Here is a 27,005-nt window from a genome sequence, read left to right on the forward strand (position 1 = left end):
TGGACTTTTAGCCCCCAGAAGTGACAGAGAATATGTTTTTATTGTCTAGATATACTAAGTTTGTGGTAATTTGATATGGTACAAAAGCCATAGGCAATTAATAAAGATTTTGGAACTTGTAAGTGGGATATTGTATAACATAGACCTATAAACGCAAAGTGGCTATGATTCAATTTATATGAAACATGCAGAATAGGCAAATCCATAGAGACAGAAAACAGATTAGCATTTGCCAGGGGTTGAAGGTTGGGAGAAATGGGGAGTGACTGCTTAATGGGTACAGGTTTTGCATTTGGGGTGATAAAAAGTTTGGGAGTAAAAAGTGGTGATGGTTGCAAAATATTGTGAATTACTTAATGCCAATGAGCTGTACCATTTTAAATGCTTAAAATGGTAAATTTGATGTTAAATGTATTTTATCATGATAAAAAATATCCTTTCTCTCTCCAACCTCATCATCCAGGACAATCAATATAGTCTCTGATGTGGAGCTGTTCATTCATGAGAAGTACTACAAGGTCCCAGGTGTTTAATTAAATGCAAAGCAAGCAGAAGACTAGAAATAATAGAAATTAAAGCCCAAAGAAATAAAATTAAAAACAGTAAATCAATAAATAAAATCAATGCAATCAAAAGCTAGTATTTGAAAAGGTCAATAAATTTAATAAACTGCTACCCAAGCTAACCAAAAAGAGAGAGAGGGAAAGAGGGAGAGGGACAGAGGGGCAGAGGGAGGGAAGGCAAAATAACTAATATTTGAAATGAAGGAGACCTTTACCACTGATCCCATGGATATTGGAATGATAATAAAGGGATGTGATGAAAATTCTATGACCACAAATTTGATAACAGATGAAATTGACTGATACTTTAAAGATACAGACTATCAAAACTCACAGAAAGAGAAATAGATAAACTGAATAGGCTTATATGTATCATAGAAATTGAATCAATATTTAATAACCTTTCAATAGAGAAAGCACTGGGCCCATATGATTTCACTTGTGGATTGTTCCAAACATTTAAGGAATAAATGATATTGATTCTCTACAGCTTCTTCTAGAAAAGAGAAACAGCAAGAACACTTTTAACACATTCTATGAGACCAGTATTACACTAATACCATAACCAGGTAAAGACTTAAGGAAGGAAAAATACACACCAATATCTCTCTCTTGAACAAAAATGCATATGTTCTCAACAAAATATCAGCATATCATATCCACCAATGTATAAAAAGAATTATGAACAAGTGCGGTTGATTTCAGGTATGTAACTTTCTTTATCAGCAACTTTCATGTTAAAAATTCTTTGCAAACTAGGAGTAGAGGGGCAATACCTTGACTTGGTGAAGCTATCTAAGAAAACCAGCATCTAACATCAAACATAATCATGAGAAATTTGATGCTTTCCCCAAGGATTGGGGAACAAGGCAAGCATGTCTCTTATCACTACTCTTATTGAACATCACTCAAACCTTCCATGCTTTGCTTGGCAGTCTCCTCCAGTAAATATCCAAGTTCATAGCTTAAAGCTTCTACTTTCCACATAACTACAGGACACAAGCTCTCCAAGCTCTCTGCCAGTATATAACAAGGATCCCCTTACCTGTAGTTTCTAATTACATGTTCCTCATTTCCTTCTGACCTCCAACCCCCACCCACAGGAGTAACTTTAATGTTTCTATTCCTAGCAGTTTAAGACAATTTAGTTATTCTCTAAGTCAAAATAGAATTTTTCCTTGTGTTCATTTTATCCTATTGATTCCTCAATGGCAGTACCTCTGTCACCCATATTTCTACCAATGGTCGGTTCAATATAATCTAGCCTTTTTCTACCATACTCTTCAATTTCTTCCAGCATCTACCCATTACCCAATTCCATAGCCACTTCACATTTGTAGGTATGTGTTATGCAACACCCCACTTCCAAGTTTCAAAATTATTTACGTTCATGGCTTCTGTACCAAATTACCACAAATTCAGCATCTTAAAATAATAAAAATTTATTCTCTGATACTTCTGGAGGCTAGAAGTCCAAAATCAGTTTCACTTTACTTATGTTAACATATTATGAGGACTGGTTCCTGCTGGAAACTCTAGAGAAGAATCCATTCCTTTGACTTTTCCAGCTGCTGGAGGTTACCTCTATTCCTTTGCTTGTGGCCTCTACCTCCATCTTCAAAGAGCATCAATCTAATTTTTGACACGTGCAATCTCTCTCTCCTCTAGTGCAATCTCCCTCTTTTCCTCTTATAGGGCACTTGTGATTACACTTAGGGCCTACCTGTGTAATACAAGATTATCTCCCAATCTCTAGATCCTTAACTTTATCACATCTGTAAATCCCCTTTTGCCAAATAAGATAACATTCTCAGGTGTTAGGAATTAGAACCCGACTACCTTTAAGGACCATCATTCTACACAGCACAGGTGTTTAGGCCATTGAGTTTAATATAAGTATTAATATGTGTAATAGTTGGGCTCATGTGTCAACTAGGCCACATAATGGTGCCCAGTTGTTTGGTCAAACAAGCACTGGCCTGTCACCAAGAAATCATTTCATGGACTTAAATCATCAGTAAGTTTATTGTATCTATGGCTGATTACATCCACAAGCACCTGAGGATATTGCCTTTGGCAACGAGAGACATTTCTTTCAACCACTTTAAGTCTTTAAAAGGAGAAGCGATGACTTCAGCAGTCAGAAGAGTGAATTTCCATCTCTACTTCAGCCAGCCAGCTTCTCCTGGGGAATTCATTGAAAACTGTATTGGAGTTTCCAGCTTACTGCTTGTCCTATGGAATTTGGACTGTTGCATCTCCACAGTTACCTGCAACATTTTAATAAAATCTCATAATATTTACAGATATATCCTCTTAGTTCTGTTACCATACAGAACCCTGACTAATACAATATGGTTGAATTTAACTTATAATCTTATTAGCTGTTTTTTATTTGTCTTTATTATCATTGTTCATTTTTTATGCCTTTGTTTGCATTAATTTTATTTTGTAATTTTAATCTGTGTCCACTATTGGCTTATTATTATGTCTCTCTTTTGTTTGTTGGTTGCTGTTAGATTTACTATGTATCTATTTAGCTTATCATGATCTACCTCTGATTAGTATATATTTCATGTAGGGTATAAGTAACTTACAACAATGTACTTCAATTTCCCCACTCTCATTCTTTGTGCTGTAAGAGTCATACAATTTATCTTTCTAAATGTTGCAAACCCAACAATACATTTTTGTTTTGCCTAGCTCATTATTTTTAAGCAATTGTAAAAAAACATTTTCTGTATTTCCCTTTATTTTTACCCTTCTGCCCTTCTTTTTTTTTTTTTTTTGGTTGAGTCACATTTCTACCTGCTGTAATAGTTCTTCTGTCTGATGAACTTCCTTTGACATTTAATGTAGCTGCAGTCCTATGGAAATGAATTGTCATAGCTTTATTTTTTAAAAGTCTTTATTTTGCTTTCACTCTTTTGGTGGTACATGCAAATTATTGATGGCTCATGACAAGGTAGGGCTCTCTAATCACATCCCCTTCGTCAGGGGCTCTGTGAGGGAAACTGTGGAGGATGGACAATTGTCAGTGTTGGGGGACCAAGTTGGGGCCAGGACTCCCCAGCAGCTTATGACCTCTTTCTCCCTCTCTTGCTGTTGCTGGGGATGGGAGTCCAGGGGTTCTCAATCCTTGGAACCCACCTGTACCATAAGGTTCTCCACCCCTTTGCTGTAGCCAAACTCACTGTCATACCAGGAAATGAGCTGGATGAAATGGTCATTGAGGGCACTCGAGCCCCAGCATCAAAAGTGGAAGAGTGTGTCATTGTTAAAGTCTCAGTAGAAAACCTGGTCCTCAGTGTAGCCCAGGATGACTTTTAGGGGGCGTTCTGATGCCTGCTTTATGAATTTCTTGATGTCATTGTTTTTGGCCTCTTTCTTCAGGTGGCAGGTTAGATGCACAATGGGCACATTGGGGGTGGTGATGTGGAAGGCCATGCCAGTGAGCTTCCCATTCAGCTCTGGGAAAACTTTGCCCACTTCCTTGAAAGCCCATAGATGCAGGGATGAAGTTCTGGGAAGCCACAAGACCATCATGCCACATTTTCCTGGAGGAGCTTTCCGCACTCTTCTGGGTGGCAGTGATGGCATGAATGGTGGACATGAGTCCTTCCATGATGCCAAAGTTTTCATGGAAGAATTTGGCCAGGAGGCCCAGGTAGTTAGTAGTGCAGAAAGCAAATTGCTGATGATCTTGAGGGAGTTGTCGTACTCCTCATGGTTCATGCCCATCACAAATATGGGTGCATAAGCTGAAGGGACAGAGATGGTGACTCTTTTGCCACCACCCTCCAAGTGAGCCCCAGCCATCTCCAGGGTTGTGAGGACACCAGTGGACTTCACATCATATCTAGCACCAGCATCACCCCATTCCAGGATCTCACTCCTGGAAGATACTGATGGGATTCCCATTGATGACAAACGTTCTGTTCTCAGCCTTGACGGTGACTTTGAACATGGTATGGGTGGAATCATAATGGAACTTGTAGATCATGTAGTTGAGGTTAATGAAGGAGTCACTGATGGCCACGACCAGCACTTTGCTAGAGTTTACAGCAGCCTTGGAGAGCAGGCACACAATATGGGCAAATCTGTTTATCCCAACCATTACCATGTGTCTCAGGGTGCAGTTAGCACAGCATGAAAAGTTGTGGCTGTCCGTAGAGCTGGGAGGAACACAGAGCCTGCTTTCACTTTTGAAAGATTGTTTTTGCACAGTATAGAATTCTTGGTTGAGAATTTCTTCTTTTAGTACTTTAAAGATGTCCCCCAGTTGTCCTTGCACAGACCTTGAAGAGAAGATTGATGTATTTCTTTTGGTCATTGATCTGTATGTGATACTCTTGTTTTCTTTCTTTTCCATAAGATTGTGTGGGATTTTAACCATTTGACTATGCTGTGTAAATGATTTTTCTTTTCCTTTTTTTTCTCTTTTCGTTTTAAGTATTTGCTTGCTTTGTGTTATAGGGGCTTTTTAATCCATGGTATGTTAACTTTCATTGATATTTTAAACATTGTGTCCATTGTCTCTTGAAATATTTTCTTTCCTGTTTTTAGTTCTTTTTATGAGACTCCAGGTATATGTGTTTTTTAATCCAATTTCATTGAGATATATTCAGACACCATATGGTCCATCCAAAGTATGCAATCAATGGATCACAGTATAATACTGCGATACAGTGTATCACAGTATTCATCACCACAATAAATTTTAAAACATTCTCATTACCACCTAAAAAAGATAAGAAATTAAAAAATTAAAAAGAACACCCAAAACATCCCATACCCCTTACCCTCCCTTTTATCTATATGTTTTGTCTTTATTTTATTACTCATATGCCCATATACTATATACAGGTAGTGTCAGTCACAAGGTTTTCACAATCACATGGTCACATGGTAAATGCCATATGGTTATACTATCATCATCAAGAATCAAGGCTACTGTAGGGGAGGAGCCAAGACGGCGGCATAGAGAGGAGTGGAAGACTGTTAGTCCCCCCTGGAACAATTCATAAATGACCAAAAAACTAGTAAATAACCTGGAATAACTGTGGGGAGACAAACATGACTGTCCACTCATCATCCACCAACCTGAATTGGGAGGAATGCCCGAGATCGAGGCATAAAATCTGTAAGTTAAACTGCAGACCCGCGCTGAGAGCTGAGAGCCAAGAGCCCCTCCCTCATGGAAGCCTCATGGTGCTAGAGAAGCAGCACTCTCTCAGCCCAGCTCCAAGTGCAGTTTTAATGTTAACTGCTCAATACAGACAGCAAATCCTCAACAAGCAGGCAGAGGCTTTTGGTGACAACTGACCTTGGAAGAGTCAGGGGAAATATCTGTCTCAGGATGAGGAGCCCAGAGGATCGTGTGCTATCTCTGGCTGATGGGTGAACCTGGGAGCTTTTCTGTCCCTTTCCCTCTCTGTGGAGAAAACCTCAGCCATTTTCAGCCCACAGCATTTTGCAGTAAAGACAGCCTCAGCCATTTTAAAATCAAAACACTTTGATCAGCAGAGTCAGAGAAACAAAGAACTTATTGATATCCAGATGACCTCTCTGGAGGGGGCATAGCTTCCCAAGAGGAAAGGGAGAGGCCCAGCTCTACTGCCTGCCTTTCCAGAACCAGACCCCAAAGCCTGGGGGAGGAGAGCCACAGGCCACACCCTCTTACACCAGCCGGTGACAGGCGGACAGGTGCATCTCCCAGGCAGAAAAGCACATGTGTATCAATCCTCTAAGAAAAACCATCAGGAAAACTGGATACTGAATATTTCCTCCTTCTGTGACCTGAGTCTTTTCTAGTCTGGGAAAACCTGATGGGGGTGGCCTAGGAGGTCAGATGCCTAGACAAAAGAAAACTACAACCTACACCAAGAAAAACGAAGCTATGGCCCAGTCAAAGGAACAAATGTACACTTCAACTTAGACACAGGAATTTAAACAACTAATGCTAAATCAATGCAAAAAGTTTAGAGAACATTTTGCAAAAGAGATAGAGGCTGTAAAGAAAACGCTGGGCATACATAAGGCAGAAATCAAAAGTTCAAAAAAACAACTACTAGCATCTATGGAAATGAAAGGCACAACACAAGAGACAAAAGACACAATGGAAACATATAACAGCAGATCTCAAGAGGCAGAAGAAAACACTCAAGAACTGGAGAACAAAATACCTGAAAGCCTACACGCAAAGGAGCAGATGGAGAAAAGAGTGAAAAAGTATGAGCAACGTCTCCGGGAACTTAAGGATGAAACAAAGTACAAGAATGTACGTATCATTGGTGTCCCAGAAGAAGAAGAGAAGGGAAAAGGGGTAGAGGCAATAATAGAGAAAATAATCAAGGAAAATTACCCATCTCCTATGAAAGACATAAAATTACAGATCCAAGAAGCGCAGCATACTCCAAACAGAATAGATCTGAATAGGCCTATGCCAAGACACTTAATAATCAGATTATCAAATGTCAAAGACAAAGAGAATCCTGAAAGCAGCAAGAGAAAAGCAATCCATCACATACAAAGGAAGCTTAATAAGAATATGTGTGTATATCTCAGCAGAAACCATGGAGTCAAGAAGGAAGTGGTGTGATATGTTTAAGATACTGAAAGAGGAGAGGAACCTAAGATGGTGACTAGGTGAGACAAAGAAAAAAACACCTCTGTGGAAAACACTAGATAAAAAACCAGAAAGGACCCAGAACACCACTTCCAAAGCAGCACCAGCTGGACAAGTTCTGCTAAAGCCACAGGGAACGTGCTTTTGGCGAAACCAGGAGTCTGCATTCTGAAACGAGTGAGTGAGTAAGCTGAATCCCTCAGACATGCTGCATTGGGGGGAAACGGTGGGCTGGACTTAAAATATATATATATATATATATATATATATATATATATATATATATATATATACACACACACACACACACACACACACACAATATATACATATGTAAAAGAAGCCCGAGAAGAGCTGCAGATAAAACAGGAGTGCTCTGCACTAACGCCTCGGTGTCTGGGGTGGAGGATACCCTTTCCCACACCCACTGCTAATTGTAATTGTCTTGGGTCCAGGGAAACAAAGGGGAGACACGCGGCTTGTAGCGGTCTCCCCAGCGGGCAGGGCTGCTCCTGCCCGGGGCAAGCACACGGTGTAGAGCCCAGCTGAGAAACCCAGCCTCGCAGCCGTTGCCCTGGCGGGTGGGGCTGCTCCTGCCTGGGGCAAGCACACAGAGCAGAGCCCAGCTGAGAGGCCCAGCCTCCCAGCCATCACTCCGGTGGGTGGGGCTGCTCCTGCCTGGCTGAACACACAGCACAGAGCCCAGCCGAGAAACCCAGCCTGACAGGGAGTCTTTCCCGCAGCATCACTCACACGACACAATATTGGCCGTGGACAGTGGCCTTGAATACACCCACGGCTGATTGTCCCGGAGCTGGGAGAGCGGAGCTGTGCAGAAAGGGGGAAGTTAATGTGTTCCATTCAACCATCTTTGAAGTGGGCTGGGAACGCCCCTACACAGCCCAGTGGCCCAGGGCTTCCCTGGAGGCAGGCGCTCACTTGTGACATGGCATGGCCCACCCCACCCCCCAACAGAGGTCCTGGGAGGGGGAACTTCTCGGAAATCCCAGGGAACCTATGCCAATACCAAGGATTTTTGTGTCAGTGGCAGAGAATAGCCTTAAATCTCCGGGAACACCTGGGAGATTTGATTGTTAAACCTGCCCTTCCTCCCTAACCACTCAGGCACATGCCCTGCATTGGGGGCAGACAGCACCGACAACACACCCAAATTAAGTGCACCAATTGGACCCCAAAAGAATCAGATCCCCACATACCACAAAGTTGGGGAGAACTGACTTGAGGGGAATAAGTGACTCACGGATGCCGTCTGCTGGTTAGTTAGAAAAAGTGTATGTCACCAAGCTGCAATTCTAACAAATTAGAGACTCACAGATGCCATCTGCTGGTTAGTAAGAGAAAGTGTATGTCACCGAACTGTGTCTCTGAAAAATTAGATCGATATCCTCTCCCCCTTTTTTTGATACAACTTGGAAGAACCCTATCAAGCAAAACAAATGCCAAGAGGCCAAAAGCAACAGAAAATCTTAACGCATATGATAAAACCAGACGATATGGAGAATCCAGCTCCAAACACACAAATCAAGGTTTCCAAAGAAACATTATACTCGCAAAATTAATTAAAGAACTACAATCAAAGAACGAAAACATGGCAAAGGATTTAAAGGACATCAAGAGGACCATGGCCCAGGATATAAGTGCCATAAAGAAGACCCTAGAAGAGCATAAAGAAGACATTGCAAGAGTAAATAAAAAAATAGAAGATCTTATGGAAATAAAAGAAACTGTTGGCCAAATTAAAAAGACTCTGGATATTCACAATGCAAGACTAGAGGAAGCTGAACAACATCTCGGTGTCCTAGAAATCCACAGAACAGAAAATGAAAGACAAAAGAAAGAATGGAGGAAAAAAATATAAAAAGTCACAATGGATCTCAGGGATATGATAGATAAAATAAAACGTCCAAACTTAAGACTCATTGGTGTCCCAGAAGGGGAAGAGAAGGGTGAAGGTCTAGAAAGAGTATTCAAAGAGACTGTTGGGGAAAACTTCCCCAACCTTTTACACAATATAAACGCACAAAGCATAAATGCCCAGCGAACTCCAAATAGAATAAATCCAAATAAACCCACTCCAAGACATACTCTGATCAGACTGTCAAATACTGAAGAGAAGGAGCAAGTTCTGAAAGCAGCAAGAGAAAAGCAATATAACAATATAAGACTAAGTAGTGACTACTCAGTGGCCACTATGGAGGCGAGAAGGCAGTGGCATGACATATTTAAAATTCTGAGAGAGAAAAATTTCCAACCAAGAATACTTTATCCAGCAAAACTCTCCTTCAAATTTGAGGGAGAGCTTAAATTTTTCACAGACAAACAAATGCTGAGAGATTTTGCCAATAAAAGACCTGCCCTACTTCAGATTCTAAAGGAAGCCCTACCAACAGAGAAACAAAGAAAGGAGAAAGAGATATAGAGAATTTTAACAGACATATATAGTGCCTTACATCCCAGATCACCAGGACACTTATTTTTCTCTAGTGATCACAGATCTTTCTCCAGAAGGAACCATAAACTGGGACATAAAACAAGCCTCAAGAAATTAAAAAAAAAAATTGAATATACTCAAAGGACATTCTCCAAACACAATGGAATACAATTAGAAGTCAATAATTGTTGAATTATAACTCCACTATTTACTTCCTACATGATAAAAAATATACAAACTCTAAGGACATATCAGTGGTTTTGAACGCAATGTAAAATACGTAATTTTAGACAACTATATAAAAATGTGGGAATGAAGGAGTATAGGAACATAGTTTATGTGCCCTATTGAAGTGAAGGTGGTATCAAAGAAAAACAAGATTGATAGGGATTTAAGAGGTTAATTTTAAGCCCCAAAGTAAACACAAAGAAATTATCAGAGAATATAACCATAGAGATGAAAAGTAGAGTTTGGGTTAAGAGAAATGGGGGAAGGGGCAATGGGGAGTTAAGAAAGGAGTGTAGGGTTGCTGTTTGAGGTGAAGGGAGGTTTCTAGTAATGGATGGTGGGAAAGAGCATAACATCATTCTAAATGTGATTAATCCCACTAATGGAAGTCTAGGGAGGGGGTGGAATGGGAAGATTTAGGCTGTATATATGTTTATACAATTGAAAAAAGAAAAAAAAACAGTCTAACTAGATGACAATTGAATGCTAAGGATGAACTTGGATGGGATTGGAGGGTGGAGGACAGGTGGCTCGAAGGGACACAGTTGAGACGTAAGGAAAAGGAAATATAGAATGTAAGCATTGTATCATTGTTGAATCTCTTATACTTAGCTGTGCTTAATGGAATTTCATAAAAGAATGTTCTTGTTCATGGGAAGTACATACATGAATTATAGTGTATGTTCAAGGATGTGTGCAGTTAACTCTCATATGTTCAGAAGACAGAGAAATATAGGATGGATGATAGGGAGGGAGGGAAAGAAACAGAGATGTGACAGCATGTTAAAGTTGGTGGATTGAGCTATCAGGGGAGGGGGGTCAGGGTATGATGGAATTCTGTGTATGGGGCTAGTATTGTTTTTGCAACTATTCATGTAACTTTGAACTTATCTCAAAATAAAAGAAAAAGTTAAAAAAAAAAAAGATACTGAAAGAGAAAAACCGCCAACCAAGAATCCTATATCCAGCAAAGCTGTTCTTCAAATATGAGGGAGAGCTCAAAATATTTTCTGACAAACAGACAATGAGAGACTTTGTGAACAAGACACCACCCTACAGGAAATACTAAAGGGGGCACTACAGAGTGATAGGAGAAGACAGGAGTGCATGGTTTGGAACACAATTTTGGGAGATGGTAGCATAGCAATGTAAGTACACTGAACAAAGGTAACTATGAATATGGTTGAGAGAGGAAGGTTGGGAGCATGTGAGATACCAGAAGAAAGGAGGAAAGATGAGGAATGGGACTGTGTAACTTGGTGAAATCTAGAGTGTTCAACAATTGTGATAAAATGTACAAATATGTTCTTTTACGAGGGAGAACAAGCAAATGTCAACCTTGCAAGGTATTAAAAATGGGGAGGCATTGGGGGAGGGATGCAATCAGCATAAACTAGAGACTGTAACTAATAGAATCATTGTATTATGCTTCCTTTAATGTAACAAAGGTGATATACCAAGGTAAATGCAGATAAGAGGGGGGGATAGGGGAGGCATGTTAGACATTTGACATTGGTGGTGTTGTCTGACTCTTTACTTTGATTTAAGGTTACTTTTCCTTTTGCTACTTCCTAGCTGTCATTTTTTTTTCCCTCTTTCTTTTGCCTCTACCTTCTTTGACTCTCCCTCCTGCCTTGTGGAAGAAATGTAGATGCCCTTATGTAGACAGTGGTGAAGGTGGTGAAGACATAAATATGTGACCATACAGAGAACCATTGATTGTTTACTTAGGGTAGAATGTGTAGTGTGTGAACAAAACCATCTTTTAAAAAAAATGGGTTGATGACAGAACCTTAAGGGCAATATACTGAGTGAAACAAGCCAGACACATAAGGACAAATATTGCAGGGTCTCACTGATAGGAACTAATTATAATATGTAAACTCATAGTCATGAAATATAAGGTACCAAAATATAGGATGAGGCTTAAGAATGGGGAGTGGTTGCTTAGTATGAGCAGAATGTTTAACTAGGATGAACTTAAATGTTTGGAAATGAACAGAGGTGTCAGTAGCAAGATGTGAAAATAACTAACAGTGCTGAATGGTGCATGAATGAGATGGAAAGGGGAAGCTCAGAGTCACATATGTTACCAGAAGGAAAGTTGGAGGGGCATATAGGGAAGAAATATATACCTACTGCAAACTATATACTACAGTTAGTAGTAATATTTCAACGTTCTTTCATAAACAGTAACAAATGTACTATACCAATACTACGAGTCAACAATTGAGGGGGGTTGGTTAGGGATATGGGAGGATTTGAGTTATCTTTTCTTTTTTTCTTTTTTTTTTTTCATCTTTCACTTTATTTCTTGTCTGGAGTAATGAAGAGTTTCCAAAAATTGAACAATAATTAAGTGCAGTGATGGATGCACAGCTGTATGAGGGTACCAGGGGCAACTGATTGTACACTTTGGGTCTTTGGATAATTGTATCGTATCTGAACAATCCCAATAAAAATTAAAAAGAAAAAAAAAGAATCATGGCTACTGCATTACAGTTCAACTGTTTCAGGTATTTTCTCCCAGCTATTCTAATATGTTAGATACTAAAAAGGAATATCTATATAATGCATAAGAATAACTTGTAGAATAACTTCTTGTCTCTATTTGAAATCTCTTAGCCAATGAAACTTTATATTGTTACCTTTTTTTTCCCCCTTTTGGTCAAAAAGGCATTATCAATCCCATGATGCAAGGGCCAGGCTCATCACTGGGAGTCATGTCCAGAATTGCCAGGGAGACTTATACCCCTGGAAGTCATATCCCACATAGGGGGCAGGGTAGTGAGTTAATTTGCAGACTTGGCTTAGAGATAGAGACAACATCTGAGAAACATAAGTGGCTCTCTGGAGGTGACTCTTAGGCATAGTTATAGTCGTCTTAGCTTTGCTATTGGAGAAACAAGTTTGATAAGGGCAAACATCTGGATCAATGGCTTGGCTTATTAAAATATGAGCCCCTATTGCTTAAGAGAATAGCAGGAATTCCCCAGGTGGGGATGTTTAATAGTTCCACTTTTTTCCCCAGTCCCTCAAGGGAATTTTGCAAATACTTTTTTATTTTCTGCCCCAAATATTCTGGGATGTATCGTGGTTATACATTAGCCTGTATAGAATGACAAGAACTCATTCCCTGTTCTAGGTTCCCTGTAATTATGTTGTTTAACTAAACTGACCAGACAGGTTAAATTAGACAGTGCGCTACAGAAAATATAAATTTTGTACCAAATAAACCTCTTTTCTTTTGGTCTTACACAGATGTTGAAATTTTAAAATACAGTCAATGTCATCCTTTACCCTGTATTCTAATTTTCATTTTCCTAAACAACTCCATTTCGTTCATATCTCTAATTGTAGTCTGATATCTTTTTCAGCTTCTTTAACTTGCTGTATGGAGTAATGCTGACTTCAGAGCTGCAGAACTTTAACTCTAAGTATCAGGTGTCACACAGATACCCAAATTTCCAGGGAACTACCAAGTTATACACAAAGGGTTTAGCATCTCAGAATTCAGAAAAAACAGTTAAAACACAGGAATAGATGTGACTGCTGTAAGAAATTATAATCTAGAAACCTTTATGATAATTGTTATGGAGCATTCTGTACTCCTTAATCATCAATTGCCTAATCTCTGACCCTGTTCTATCCCCAGATATCCTATGCTATTGAATTCAATTCTCAGCCTTTGCTCATTATACTTAGTTTATATCACTTAGTTTATATTATTGAGTCCGTGTAATATTTGTGCTTTATTTTTGGCTTATTTCACTCAACATAATGTCCTCAAGATTCATTCACCTAGTTGCATGCCTCATTACTTCAGTACTTCTTGCAGCTGCTCAATATTCCATGGTATGCATACACCACAGTTTGCCCCTCCATTCATCCCTCATTGTTCCCTTAGGCCACCTCCTTCTATTGCAAATTATGAATAATGTTGCTATAACATCACTGTGCAAATGTCTATTTGTGTCCCTGCTTTCAGTTCTTCCAAGTATACACCACATAATGTGGTTGCAGGATCATATTGCAGACATACACTCAGCTTCTTGTGGAACAACCACACTGTCTTCCAGAGGGGCTGCACCATTCTACTTCCCTCCCAAAAGTGAATAGGTGTATATCTCTCTCCACATCTTCTCTAGCACTTGTATCTTTCTTTTTACTTTTCAGTTTTATTCAGACACCATTCAATCCATCCTAAGTGAACAATCAATGGCTCACCACCTCAATCTACATGAGAACACATCCATTTCTTCCTCAAGGAAAGAAGAAGAGGAAGGAATAATAAAGTGAAGAATAATAAAACAATAAAAAGGAAAGACAACCACATCAGCAACAGGAAACTTGTACCCCTCCATTTTATCCCCAACTTATGGAAATTTAGCTTTAGTATACTGCCTTTGTTACAGCTAATGGAAGAATATTACACTGTAACTGTTAACTATAGACCCCAGTTTGTGTCAATTGTATTTTTTCCAAATACAATCCCATTTTCAATACTTTGCAATGCTGACATCATTTGTTCTCCCTCATGTAAAAATTTCCATATACCTATATATAAAATCACTTCTTGGAGCCAAAAGCTCCCAAATCTTTTCTTCTGTTTTTGTTCTTACATTCTATTTTTGTTTGTATTTTTATATGGGTAATTTCTATTCACTTATATTCAATTCATCAATTCTTTCTTCAATATGTCTAGTCAGATGGTATGTTCATCAAAAGAATTCACCATTTCTATTATTGTATTTTGCTTGCATTTATTTTTGACCCTGTTTATAGTCTCTAACACTGTTGAAACTATCCATCTTTCATGAATATGGTACAGTTTTTCTACTACCTCTGATAAGATATTAATCATGGATATTTTAAAGTCCATGTGTGATATTTTGGATCTCTGTTTTATTTCTGAATGTGGTTTTATTGAATCTTTATCTCTTACAATGTTTTCCTATGCTTCTTTGGTGTACCCCATAGTTTTTTTGAATGTGGAAATCATGTATCAAAGAAAAGAAAAGACTGGTAAGAAATGGTCATGGCTCTTCTTGTCAGGAGATCCATGTGGCCATTGAGACAATATAGCCAGAAGTTTAGGTGAGTTTGTGTTTATTGCTGTTTTCTTTACTTACAGTGCACCACAGTCTTGAAATTCTTCCATTGATTGTCTGCTACTACCTTGTGCTTACAGGGGGTCCTCACCTGCCTGATGGTTTTTCTCAATCTTCCTGCTCCACTCTCAACTATATGCTGTAGAGACTCTTACCATGATTTCTGCCCTTCTGCATTGGCTCCAATGGTAGAATAATGTTGTTTTTTACTCTATATAAGTCTCATGTGAGCTGCAGGTAATGGTTTTGATTATCATAGGCCACCCTCCATCTTAGACAAGATGTATATGTCTGGGGCTCTTATGGATGGCTTTCTTCATTTTCCTGCCCAATTTCTCTAATGGGAGTTAAACTCTGCCTTGTATATGTTGCTATCATTGGGAAAAAAAAATTCTGTCTTCCCCAGTGGATACTGTCCTTTCTGGTATCGGTGCAAAATCCAGATTCCCACAATGTTTTGGTATGTAAAGCTGCTGGAATTCAATATGCCAGAAATGGATTGGCTTTTTCAATGGGAATTTATTTGCTTGCGAATTTGCAGTTCTAAAGCCATGAAACTGTCCAAATTAAGGCACAAAGATGTAGATACCTTTTCTGAGGAAAGGCTGATAGCATCCAGGGCTCCTCTGTCAATGGGAAGGCACATAGTTGGCTCTGCTAAACCTTCTCTCCTAGGTTTAGCTTCTGGTTTCAGTGGCTTTCCCCAAAATGTCTCTGGGCTTTTCTCTGACATCCTGTGGGTTCTTGCTTGCTTCTCCCAGGGGCAAACTCTGGATTACATATCTTAGCTTCTCTATGCTCTCTCCAAAAATGTCTCTCCTTTTTATCCTCTCAGAGAGGACTCCAGAAAGATGATTAAGTCCCACCTTCAAAGGTCTGGGTCACATATTCATGGAAACATCCTAATCAAAATTCCCACAGACCACAGTTTTGCCACCACATAATTGGATGAAAAGAACATAGACTTTTCTAGTGTACATAACAGATCCAAACCAGCAAAACCAAGTATTTTATGCCCCTCACCCAAGGGCATTGATTCTTTGCTTCTACTCCTCCTCTAGCAGTGGATATTTGTCTGCATCCTGGCATGAAAGAGTTTGCTTCCTCTCCCTCAATGGCACAAGGTGTTCACTTTGTTAAAGAGAAGGGTCAACCCTATCATGCAAAAGTAACTGATAGCCAAAGGAGGAGGGGCAAGATGGCAGCATAGAGAGTGGTAGAATTTAGTTAGTACCCTGGAAGAACTAATAAACAACTAGGAATAACTAGCAAATAATCTGGAACAACTGCTGGGGGACAACTGTGACTGTCCACATATTGTTCACCAACCTGGATTGAGTGGAATGGCTGAGATCTCAGCATAAAATCTGTGAGTAAAAACTGCCAAATTATGCTGGGAGCCCCCACCCCCCACAGCAGGATGAGCTACAAGATCTTGCTGTAGAAGAAAATAGCAGTCCTGGAGCAAGAAAATATAGCTCAGCCCAGGTCCAACTGGGGTTTTAATTAACAAATGTGGACTGCTGAATACAAGCTACAGACAGACAACCCCTAACAAGGATACAGAGGCTTTTAAAGATGATTGACCTTAAAGAGCCAGAAAAATCCTGTGCCCCAGGAAAGGGAGCCCAGAAGATCATGTTCTCCCTCTTACTGATGGGCAAAACTGGCTCTAAAAAGAGGATTTCTTTCCCCTTTTCTCTCTCTCAACCTGAGTGGCTCAGTGGAGAGATTCTCAGCCATTTGCATTTAGCAGCACTCTGACCCAGACAGGAGTGGTGATAATAGAGTCAAAGAGACAAAGGAGCAATTCAAATGCAGAAGATAATTCCCTAGGGGGTGTATCTTCCCTAAGAGGAAGGAGATGGGTCCAGGTTTTCCTTCAGAACTCAGACCCCAGAGTCTGGGGGAAAACAGCCCAAACAGAAACTAAAGGGGCCACACCTTCTTACATCAGTTGGGAGTGACAAGTTGACAGGCCCCAACTTCTGGTAAGATTAGGAAAAGCACAGAGGCTAGAGGCCTCACAGGAAAGTCTGTTATTCTTCTAAGATACACCTCCAGGGAAACTCTAAACTGAATAAAACCCCATTGTGAGACCTGAACACATTCTGGTCTGGGAAAATCTGATTGGAGTAACCAAGGAGACCAGATGCCTAGACAAAAGAAAACTACAAATTACACTAGGAAAAATGAAGATATGGCCCAATCAAAGGAAAAACTTACACATCAATTAAGATACAGTTCAGATATTGTTTCACTTTAATGAAACAATCTATTAAAGATTTTCAAAGAAATATAACTAGTCAAATCAAAAACCAAATCGAGGAGTTCAGGGAAGATATGGCAAAAGACATGAAGGCTATGAAGAAAAAACTGGGTGAACATGAGGTGGAAATCAAAAGTTTGAAAAACAACTGGCAGAATCTATGGAAATGAAAGGCACACACAAGAGATGAAAAACACAGTGGAGACATACAACAGCAGATCTCAAGAAGCAGAAGAAAACACTCAGGAACTGGAGAACAAAATACCTGAAAGCCTACACACAAAAGAACAGATAGGGAAAAGAATGGAAAAATATGAGCAACATTTCAGGGAATTGAATGACAACATGAAGCACGTGAATGTATGTGTCATGGGTGTCCCAAAAGGAGAAGAGAAGGGAAAAGGGACAGAAGCAATAATAGAGGAAATTATCAATGAAAATTTCCCATCTCTTATGAAAGACATAAAATGACAGATCCAAGAAGCGAGGTGTACCCCAAACAGTATAGATGTGAATAGAACTATGACAAGACACTTAAAAATTAGATTATCAAATGCCAAAGACAGAGAGAGAATACTGAAAGCAGCAAGAGAAAAGTGATTCATCACATTCAAAGGAAGCTTGATAAGACCATGTCTGGATTTCTCAAGAGAAACCATGGAGGCAAGAAGGAAGTGGGATTATGTATTTAAGATACTGAAAGAGAAAAACTGCCAACCAAGAATCCTATATCCAGCAGACTGTCCTTCAAATATGATGGTGAGTTTAAAATATTCTATGACAAACAGACACTAAGAGATTTTGTGAACAAGATATCTGCACTACAGGAAATACTAAAGGGGTCACTACAAACAGATAGGAAAAGACAGGAGTAAGAAGTTTGGAACAATTTTGGGTGATGGTAGCACAACAATGTAAGTACACTGAACAAAGATGACTGTGAGTATGGTTGAAAGAGGATGGTTAGGAGCATGTGGGACACCAGAAGGAAAGAGGAAAGACAAAGATTGGGACTATATAACTCAGTGAAACCTAGAGTGCTCAATAATTGTGATAAAATGTACAAATAAGTTTTTACATGGAGGACAACAAATGAATATCAACCTTGCAAGGTATTAAAATGGGGTGGTATTGGGGAAAAATACAATCAATGCAAACTAGAACCTATAGTTAACAGAAACATTGTATTATACTTCCATTAATGTAACAAAGGCAATATACCAAAGCTAAGTATCTATAAGAGGGGGACATCAGGGAGGGATATGGGACTCTTGACCTTGGTGATGTTGTCTGACTCTTTTATTGTACTTTACTTTAATTCTATCTTTCCTTTTGTTGCTTTTCAGCTGTCATTTTTTTTTCTTTTTTTTTTCAGTTTTTCTACCTTCTTTGACTCTTCTTCCTTCTTTGTGGAAGAAATGGAGATGTCCTTATACAGATGGTAGTAAATGCATAAGTGTGTGATTATACAGGGAACCATTGATTGTTTACTTAGGGCAGAATGTATGATTGGTGAACAAATCTGTCTTAAAAAAAACTGGTTGATGAAGAAACCCTGAGGGCACTATATTGAGTGAAATAAGTCAGACACATAAGAAGAAAAGTATGGTCTCACTAATGTGAGCTAATTACAGTATGCAAACTCATCGATGTGAAATATAAGGTGCCAGGATATGGAACGAGGGTACAAAATAGAGAGCAGTTGCTTATTATGAGCAAAATGTTTAACTAGGTTGGACTTAAGTGTTTGGAAATGGACAAAGGTGATGGTAGCACGTTATTGTAACAGTACTGAATGGTGTGTGAATGTGGTGGAAAGGGTTAGCTCAGAGTCATGTATGTCACCAGAAGGAAAGTTGATGAAAATGTGGGAATTATGAAACAGTGAATCTTGTGGTGGACAATTTCCATGATTAACTGTACAAATATTAGAAATCTCTTTCATGAACTAGAACAAATATATGACACTATAACTAGAAGCTAATAATAGAGGGGTATATAGTGAAAAAATATGCCTATTGCAAACTATGTACTACAGTTAGTAGTATTTTAACATTCTTTCATCAACAGTAACAAATGTACTATACCAATACTATGAGTCAAAAATGGAGGGGGGTGGATAGAGGTATGGGAGGATTTGAGTTTTCTTTGTTTGCCTTTATTTCTTTTCTGGAGTAATGAAAATGTTCTAAAAATTGAAAGAAGAATTATTGGGTGATGGATGCACAGCTATATGCTGGTACTGTGTGCAATGGATTGTGCACTTTGGATCTTTGGGTGATTGTATGTTACGTGAACAATCTCAATAAAATTTTAAAAAATGTAAATCCATCAAAAAAAGTAACTGTTTGCATTATGAATACCTGTGTTAGTGAGGGGTTTGCTCTTTCCTCCTGTCCTACTCCAGTCTTTTTGATCAGCAATTTGTAGAGGATCATGGAAAGTACTGACGAGTGACTGCAAAATTTTTCACTAGGTTAGGCATGGCAAATGGCCACATTGATGTATTTCCATATGAGAAACATGATGCAAAGGGAGCAAAATGTTCTTGAGTGCCAAATAAAGACTCTGTTAGCAAATGAACTGTCTACCTTTAAAGTCTTACTATATCGTCTCATACATGGCATCCATCATTTGAACATTAGGCAAAGATGGTAATATCTGGAAGAGAATGTACAATTGGATAGATCAAAATATGCTGCCATTAGTAAACTGAATCAGTTATAAAATATTTCCATGTTCTTTCAAACTTGTATTGTGTTTTAAAATATTGGAACTAGATTTGCCTGTGTTTGAATTTCAGCTCTAGCACATGTTAACTCTGTGACTGAGGCCAAGCTTAGTAAGATTCGCTAAGCCTCAGTTTCCACAAGTATAAAATGAGAATAATAAAGGCAACCTGATAAAATCATTTTCAGGAATAAAGGAGATACTAGACATTCTAAAAATATTAGCTATAATGATTATTTCCTTATATTTAACTTAAGGATTTTTCAAAAGTTTGAATAATGGAAAAAAACTGACTAAAAAGTAAACAATATAAACAAGGGGACATTCAAAGAGTAAAGGTGCAAAAACCATTTCACAGTTGTATTCTGCTATGATGTGTCTGTTAAACACACCGACTGCATTTAAAACCTCCTGCCAATGTGGAATATGACTCCCGGGGAGAAATCTAGACCCGACATCGTGGGATGGAGAACATCTTCTTGACCAAAAGGGGGATGTAAAATGAAATGAAATAAGTTCCAGTGGCTGAGAGATTCCAAAAGGAACCAAGAGGTCACTCTGGTGGGCACTCGTATCACAATATAGATAACCCTTTTTAGGTTCTAATGACTTGGAATAGCTAGCAGTAAATACCTGAAACTGCCAAATCACAACTCAGAACCCTTGACTCTTTTAGACGATTGTATAAAAATGTAGCTTATGAGGGGGTGACATGTGATTGGGAAGGCCATGTGGATCACACTCCCCTTTGTCCAGTGTATGGACGGGTGAGTAGAAAAATGGTGGCAAAAAAAAAAAAAAAAAAAAGCACCCAGTGTTCTTCTTTACTTTAATTGTTCTTTTTCACTTTAATTTTTATTCTTATTACTTTTTGTGTGTGTGGTAATGAAAATGTTCAAAAATTAATTTTGGTGATGAACACACAACTATATAATGGTACTGTGAACAACTGATTGTACTCTTTGTAGTGCTACATAGTACGTGAATATATCTCAATAAAATTGAATTATTAAAAAAAAAAGATATTGTGTATAAGGAAACAAAGAAAGAAGCCAACAAACAAAAAGGGAGTAAGTACATGTACCCAAAGTTAATAATGATTTTCCTTGCTGTGTGAATTTCTTGCTTTGTAATTTTTCACGTTTATTTGGTTAGAATATATTGACAATTTTAAATTCTATTTAAATTTTTCAAAGAGATTCCTATTATTAGCATTACAATTACCAGTATGTATAATTAAGTACATTGAAAAATAAGGTGAACTAGATTTATAAATATTTTGGGTATACATTGTTTCCTTTTATCTACAGGCAAGATGGAAAATCTCACAATCAAGTAATGCACATTGCCTTCATGGAAACTTGATTAACATACATGCATGTTAAAATATAAGCAAATATTAGGAATACAGGAAAAAAAAAGCATAGTTATACTACAAGTGACTTTAAACAAATTTTGCTGAATTGTTCTCTGGTCATATGATAAGCTACTGAAAATTCATGGAGGTGGTGCCAAGGGAATTCTCCAGAGAGCAATTTGAAGGTATTGGGTGCCTCAGCGGGAAAGGGGGCATCAAGATGTGGGAAGTGCAAAGAAAGTGGAGAAGATCTCCAATCTGGTCTCTTCTGCACTTAATTGGGAACCAATTTGTATCCTCATATTTTGGAAAACAACACAAATTCCTTTCATTCTCAAGTCCAAACATTGCACTTTATTGTAGTTTCTGGATAGAACTTCCATCCTCCAATGAAGACCCAAGCAACTATTAGTTTAGAGAACAAAGTGAGCACAGATTATTAAGGCAAACAGATGTTCTGCATTGCTCGGCTGGTCCGGACTTCTACTTCTGGTCCTTCCCCTCTCTGATCCTGTTGCTTGTCACTGAAATCTGCTCTTTTTCTCCTCAAACTATGTCTTCTCCTATTTTATCCTAATATCACACTCAAAAACACAAAAATATTTCTGTTAAATTGTCTGTTTTATGAAATCATAAATCACAGTCTTGATATGTCCTTACATTTTACTTTCTGAATGATTTTAGAAACTGGCTTTCTGTGGATCTCCCCAGTGGATCCTTCTCTTTCTTGGCTGTCCTATCTCCTCTGGGTGCTCCCATCAATGCTAGGCCTAGATCTCTCAAAGACCAAATATCTCAGTTAGTAACTTGTACCTCCCTCCATTCCAAACTTCTCACCTTCCCCAGACACGTTAGCAACAGCCATGCTCTATGTTCCCTTCTCTGACAATGTTTGGTGATTTCATTCCATGTGGTTCACTGTTCTGCATAGCAAACACAAACAACATGGTATAAGAAGATCCATTAATGCAGTCAAAAAACTATCAAAGGCAAATGGTTGAATTCACATGGTTATTTGATGATTTCTCCTGCTACTAAGACAGAATAAAACTGAGCCATCCTTTTCTAAATCACCCTAATAGATCTCTGAATTGTTAAAAGACCTCTCTGCATACAATATCAGGAGCAATAAGGAAATTCTCTTATTGTCAACACAACAGTTATCTTGATGTAGCAAACAAATTACTCCTCATGGTCTGTGTGTTATTAGCTATTAGTGGAGATATTTTCTCAAGGTCCTTTTCACAGCTGCTTGCACCTCATTGTTTTTCAGGCTATAGATGATGGGATTCACTAAAGGAGTAACCACACTGTACTGTACAGAGAACACTAATTCCAATGGTGAACCTGAGGTTGGCATGAGGTAGCGCAAGAAAGCTGAGCCATACAACAGAAGGACTGTAGTGAGGTGGGAGGAGCAGGTGGAGAAGGCTTTGCTTCTACCTGAGGAGGAGCTGATGCTCACGATGGTGGAGACAATTCGGGCATAAGAGTATAAGATCAGGAAACTTGTTCCCAGTCCAGAGATGAGGCTGGAGCTGAGCAAGACAGTAAAACTGGTGGAGACATCAGAGCAGGATAGACGGAAGAGAGAGGGCAGCTCACAGTTATAGTGAGGGATAGAATCATCAACACAGAAGTCCAAGTTTATAGCCGGAAGGATGTTGAGAAGTGCGATTAGAAAGCCCAGGCTCCAGGATCCCCACACTAGCCCCTTACACAGCTCATTGCTCATCATCTGTCCATAGACTAGAGGGTGGCAGATGGCAACAAAGCGGTCATAGGCCATCACTGAGAGCAGGCAGGCTTCAGTGGCTCCACTCTCAAACAAAAAGAAGACTTGAGCCAGGCAGCCATTCACAGAGATGGTTTTCTTCTGAGACAACAGATTCTGCAGCAGCTTCGGCACTGTGACAGAAGAAAAGCAAAAGTCCAGGAAAGAGAGGTGACTCAGGAAGAAGTACATGGGGATGTCGAGGTGAGAATCTGCTTTGATCACCACCAGCATCATCAGGTTCCCTGTCAAAGTCAGGAGGTAAATTTCCAAAAATAGCACAAAGAAGAAAGCTTGGAAGTGTGGGGCAGCAGACAGACCAAGGAGGATGAACTCACTGATGGTGCTGTGGTTCACCAAGGCCATTTAGAAAAAAATTTGTCTAGAAATAAAAATAGGAGAAAACATGAAATCTCTTGACCATACTCAATTATCGAATGATGGGAGTCTTCATCTCAACTAGTTTATGTTTCGTATATGCCCTGATTGATTCTTTTTTATCTTCCTGGGGTAATAAACCCTGGATCAACCCTGCACATTGATCTTCTTTCTTAGAGACTGCGTATGAAATTCACAATTTTCCCAATATCTTAATCATTGTAAACTTCTTTTGTCTTGAACAGAAACTGTGCTTTGCAATATTCCCTAACCTTAGTAGATTCTAGTGGAATTCCTGGAGAGGATGGTCCAAAACAGGTGTTTTCTCTTACTCAATTTTTACTCCCATTCAAGTCCTTTATAAGGTGTATACTATTAAAGATATTTTTGCCTTCATTTAGCTTATAACATGGTACTTTCATATGTGGTTCCGATTTCCACTCTGGGCCAAAATTGAAAGGTATAGCCATGGGCATGTGTGCACACATATGTCTACATTTCCTTGTGTTTCTATGTTAGACGATGGGAAGAAATAATGGAGGAGAATGCTAAATCCATTTTGCAGAAGAAAAAAGTGAGCATCAGAGGTAATTTAACGTCTAAATTACCAATTTGAAGATTCAGGGTATGTCTCCACTATGTAGAGCACTTAGACAAGAGAACTTCCTACCAAACGGAGTCTTCCAATCAAGTCTTGGCAGTGATTATACTCTATAATTGTTCACATCCAGAACATTCAGAACAGTGGAAGGAAGTGCCCATAGTGGAACCCCAATGAAAAAGGAAACCATGAAGTGACTACTACATTCTGTATGGCTAATGTTTGAGGGTACAGACTCCAGATATACAAGTTTGATAAAGACCCAACAGTAACGGGAAATGTAGGGGAAAGAGAAAAAATGCTGTGTGTGTGTGTGTGTGTGTGTGTGTGTGTGTGTGTGTGTGTATGTGTGTAGCAACTGTGGATATTCTGGTAGTGGACCTGACTTGTGCTCATTCAGCTCATCCAGCTGATGCATCATCTTACACCCACTAGGCAATTTTAACTCTACAGGAAAAATTATTTAATCTCATCAAGTCCAATATACAACTTTTCATCCATTCATTTGCCTGTCCATCTCAACATTTATTCAATAATTTATCCATGGTCCTTTGTTCTATTCATTCATTAATTTTATAAGTCAACTATTCTATTCATAATCCTTCTTTCCTTTTATTAATTCTTCCACCACCTATCCAGCCACAAGCTCATTGATTCAGAAAACAAATGTTCACAAATTATCTGCTAAATGCAAGAATATGCTAGGATTGATAGGAAGATGACCATGTATTTAATGCTGTAGAGCAGCTAAATCAATAATAGTTTTTTTTATTTATAGATTTTATTGCATACCTGCCCATCATTCAGGTAATTCAGTATTTAATTATCTTCTTTGATTTTCCTCAAATCTAGCTTGAACACTGTTCCATGACTATACACTGAGTGTAGCTTTTTATGAACCTCCCTACCTGGTGTTGTAGGTCTTTACAGTGTTCTGACAATATCCTTTGACCTCATAACCTGCCCTGTATTCTCTTTGTCCTGATATCACAGAGTCTGTTATTGTCAGTGTTGCTCAAATGACTCACAATAACAAGTGAATCCTGCAGTGCCATCTGCCTTTCCAGGCCTTGTCATTTCTGATTGCCACGCAGTGCTAATATTTACAGAAATTCCCAGACTATGTGCCCTACTTGGATTCAGTTTATGTCCTCTTATATTCAGTTCACTTCTTAGTTCTGCCTGATAGACTAATATGTAATAAGGACAGCACAAATCAGTTCACACCAGAAATGAGGAGAGTAACCTGATGCAAAAAAATCAATTCAAGTTTCTCTCTTATTTTGCATTTGTTACATCATTTTGGAAGTAAACAATTTCTCTACTATCTAGAATAGCAAAATTAAATAATTGATTAATTAATTAAGGGTACTCTTCAAAAATATGAACAATTCTGCATTTGGAATTTTTTGATCGTTATGCAGATACTTGCTTTAATTGTTCCATATTTATTTTTAGTCCACCCTGTGTTCACTTACATATTTATAGGTAAAACAGTATCTGATAATTACACTGAAGTTTGAGTGAAGGAGCTGGCATCCAAAATGTTTGGAGAAGAGCGATCAAGGCAGAAGTTAGCTTAGGGTGATTTCATAATGGGAAATTGGCCTATCAGTTTTCAATGGATGGCAATACAGGAGACTTCTCAAATATTCTTCCAACATATAGCACTGTCCACCAGTCTACATATCAGTAGAATGTTGAAATTTTGAGTTATTTTAAGACTCATCCAATTCAATGTTTTATGGTTTATTCCACTGGAATGGCAATGTGTTTAAGCATAAGGAAACACTTCAAAGCAGTAATAATAACATCTTTAGATGAATTGGATGATGAATATGAGGATGATAATGGTAATGGTGATGGACATGGTGCTAATAATGAAGAAGATAATGCTAGATACCATACAAGCACTTTATATATATTAATAAAGGTATTTCTCATAAATATCCAATGGGAATGTGTCTATTTTATACTTTGCTTTTTAAAAAAAACTGATAAGGAATGAGGCTGAGATTGGTTAGGAAACTTTCCAAGGTCAAACTTGAGCCCACAGTTCAGCATATTCTTTAACACATCCTTTCCAAGGGGACAAGCATCTTGGAAGCATTCCTTGAGAAAGAGATGTATAAAATAGAGTTATTGAGCAGTTCCAGGGTTCCACAGGCTGGGCAGGGACCTCTACACTCAGAGTGTGTGTGTACTTAGAGAACCAAGAGACTGCATTTAAAACAGCTGTGTTTGGCCCAGAATGGCCCCGGGGAGTGGGCAGTTGGAGTCAGCAGATGAGCACAGAGGAGAGCAGTCAGATGGGTACAACCTTCCATGCCCTGGGCACCCTCCTCAGCACTTGGCTTGGGTGATAACCCCTCTCAGATCCACGACCAGGAGTGCCCATGACAGGGACTGGCAGTTGGAGCAGAAAGATGGGCATGGAAGGGGGCAGCTTTCCACACCCCATACAGCCATCTTTGCAGTCTGGGGAGATGATCCTTCACAGTCCCATGGCTGAGAGCTTTGTTGAGGGAATTCAGGGTTCAGCAGGCTTGTGACAGCATCCATTTTTACTCCACGGAAGACCATGGTGTGCACAGCATAGAGGCAGGGGTGCCACATGGATGTGCCAGGCCTCCCCCAATCCCAGGGACATATGGGCATATGGCAGACAGGGATGGTGGGGCATTTGAGCTGGAAAGTGAGACACACAGCTCTGCAGGCCCAGAGTATTCCACCCACAGCCCCAGGAATGGCCAGGACCACTGTGTACTGGAGCAGATTCCCTCCCAAAAAAGTAGATTGTATGCTCCCACCCACAGGGCTGGCAGCACCCAGTGCACACAAAAAATTGGTGCACTGTTGTACTTCCACATGCTTTGGACACCCACTCGGTGCATGGATTAAGTTGGGAGAGAAC

General features: G+C 39.1%; 1 protein-coding gene and 1 pseudogene across 1 annotated transcript; one reads left to right on the top strand and one right to left on the bottom strand.

Annotated features, from left to right (window-relative positions):
• Positions 1-27,005, top strand: part of LOC119542810 — a 62,724-nt pseudogene that overhangs the window by 1,860 nt on the left and 33,859 nt on the right.
• On the bottom strand, positions 22,552-23,478 carry LOC119541572 (olfactory receptor 8S1-like). The gene has a single exon (XM_037845655.1). It carries the CDS (start codon positions 23,476-23,478, stop codon positions 22,552-22,554), a length of 927 nt encoding a protein of 308 aa, XP_037701583.1.

The sequence above is a fragment of the Choloepus didactylus genome, chromosome 8 (assembly GCF_015220235.1).
Source record: "Choloepus didactylus isolate mChoDid1 chromosome 8, mChoDid1.pri, whole genome shotgun sequence".
Classification (NCBI taxonomy): domain Eukaryota; kingdom Metazoa; phylum Chordata; class Mammalia; order Pilosa; family Megalonychidae; genus Choloepus; species Choloepus didactylus.

Bases quoted from the DNA above. Each gene is read 5' to 3' on its own strand.
- LOC119541572 (XM_037845655.1), bottom strand. From the start codon at position 23,478: ATGGCCTTGGTGAACCACAGCACCATCAGTGAGTTCATCCTCCTTGGT.